This window comes from Crocuta crocuta, unplaced genomic scaffold (assembly GCF_008692635.1).
Source record: "Crocuta crocuta isolate KB4526 unplaced genomic scaffold, BGI_CrCroc_1.0 scaffold214, whole genome shotgun sequence".
NCBI lineage: Eukaryota > Metazoa > Chordata > Mammalia > Carnivora > Hyaenidae > Crocuta > Crocuta crocuta.
This window is the reverse complement of record NW_027529999.1, coordinates 339,506-341,302: the sequence shown is the minus strand read 5'-3', so window position 1 is coordinate 341,302 and position 1,797 is coordinate 339,506. Positions and strand designations below refer to the sequence as shown.

Below are 1,797 nucleotides of genomic sequence, written 5' to 3'. Positions count from 1 at the left end.
CTGGCCTTCCCCCCCCACCCAGTGGGCTTTACCCTCAAAGAGTAGCGCGGGCTTTGCCCAGTGGCGCCCTACCTTAGAGCATCTAGCCACCGCTTGACGTGGACTAGTGTCCGGTAAGGTGAGGGCCGAGGCGCCAGGGAGGCCCGGGAGGCAGGCTTGGGCCCCCAGGCTCCCGCAGTCCGGAGGCTGGCTCTTTGCTCCTGGTCCTGCTTCTCCTAGGATGGGGTTCAGCTGGCCAAAGCCTGGTCACTGCTGTGACCTCAGGGGGCAGAGGGTTATGTGTATCCTTTATGTATCTCGTACAGATTTGAGTCAGTGAATATGTGGTAGTTTGCAACTTGTTTTGCTCGTTTTTAGTTTGTCTTTGAAAACATTTCAACTTTAACATAAACTTGATGTGAGAGATTCAGAGGTGACAAAAGTGTAACAGAGGTGACAGTTGCCCACCCTCCTCAACCCCAGTGTCCCACAGAAACTGCTGGGAAGTAACTCTACTTACGTGTAAGTTTACGTACTGCCTTAGACTCCCCTGAACATGTGTGTATAGTTTTTTAAATGGAATAGCTGTACTTAGAATGTTTTATGTTCTGTTTCATTTTCTNCACAGAGCCCGACGTGGGGCTCAAACCCACAAACTGAGATCATGACGTGGGCCGAAGCCGGATGCTCAACCTACTGAGCCACCCAGGCGCCCCAGGAGTATCTCATTTTCAACAGCACTGTTGTATAGATATGTTGTATTTTATCAGTGCCCTAGTTAAGGAATTACTGGGGTTTTTTTCTAATTTTTCACTATTAGTGAATAGAGCAAAGTGAAAATTCTTGTTACATATATCCCTAGCTGGTTATATAGGATTTATCCATAGGATAAATCTCAGCAGTGAAATGTCTGGATCAGAAAGCGTGCCCTTTACGCCTGGGTGGCTTAGTCGGTTGAGCGTCCGACTTTCGCTTAGGTCATGATCTCGCGGTTCGTGGGTTCGAGCCCCGCGTCGGGCTCTGTGCTGACTGCCAGTTCAGAGCCTGGAGCCTGTTTCAGAGTCTGTGTCTCCCTCTCTCTCTGACCCTTCCCTGCTCACGCTGTCTCTCTCTCTCTCTCTCCTAGAAATAAATAAAAATATTAAAAAAAAAAAAAGAAAGCGTGCCCTTTGTAAGTGTTAATGGTTTAGCCAGAATGCCTGCCTACTGATAGTGTCTGTGTCCCCGGGTCTGCACAGTCTTGCCAACCCTGGGTGTTACTGCATTTGAATTGGTTGGTTGGTTGGGGGAGGGGAGAGATGAAAGCACAATAGTCAGACTTCTTAACCTGAGGTCTGGAGGAATGGGCTTCGGGAGGTCTAGGTTCCCTTAGAATGGCACTTACACGTATGCCTGCAGTTTTCTAGGAAGAGAACCTCTCACTTGATGTCACCTGAGAGAGGGCTTCGCTAGGAGCCCCACTTGCATGACTTGATGGGGCCTGGCTGCGCCTGACTTGCGGGGCAAGGAGGGTTGGTATAGACCATTGCTGGCCGGGGAGCAGCGGGTGATGACTCTGGGGCTGACTTCTCTGCCCAGGAAGAAGGTGTGCAGCGGGCCAGGGAGGAGGAGGAGAAACGCAAGGAGGTGACATCACACTTCCAGGTGACGCTCAATGACATTCAGCTGCAGATGGAACAGCACAACGAGCGCAATTCCAAGCTGCGCCAGGAGAACATGGAGCTGGCTGAGAGGCTCAAGAAGTTGATCGAGCAGTATGAACTGAGGGAGGAGGTGAGGTGCCCCTCACAGCCCCCCCCCCGCCCCCCCCCCCCCCAC

General features: G+C 51.6%; 1 protein-coding gene across 1 annotated transcript in view; it reads left to right on the top strand.

Moving 5' to 3' along the window:
* The window catches only part of TXLNA (taxilin alpha), a 13,749-nt gene that overhangs the window by 5,577 nt on the left and 6,375 nt on the right, over positions 1 to 1,797 (top strand). Inside the window, exon 5 of the mRNA XM_077763529.1 lies at positions 1,541 to 1,752. Within this exon, the coding sequence (XP_077619655.1) occupies positions 1,541 to 1,752 (212 nt within the window). The remainder of the gene's footprint in view (positions 1 to 1,540; positions 1,753 to 1,797) is intronic.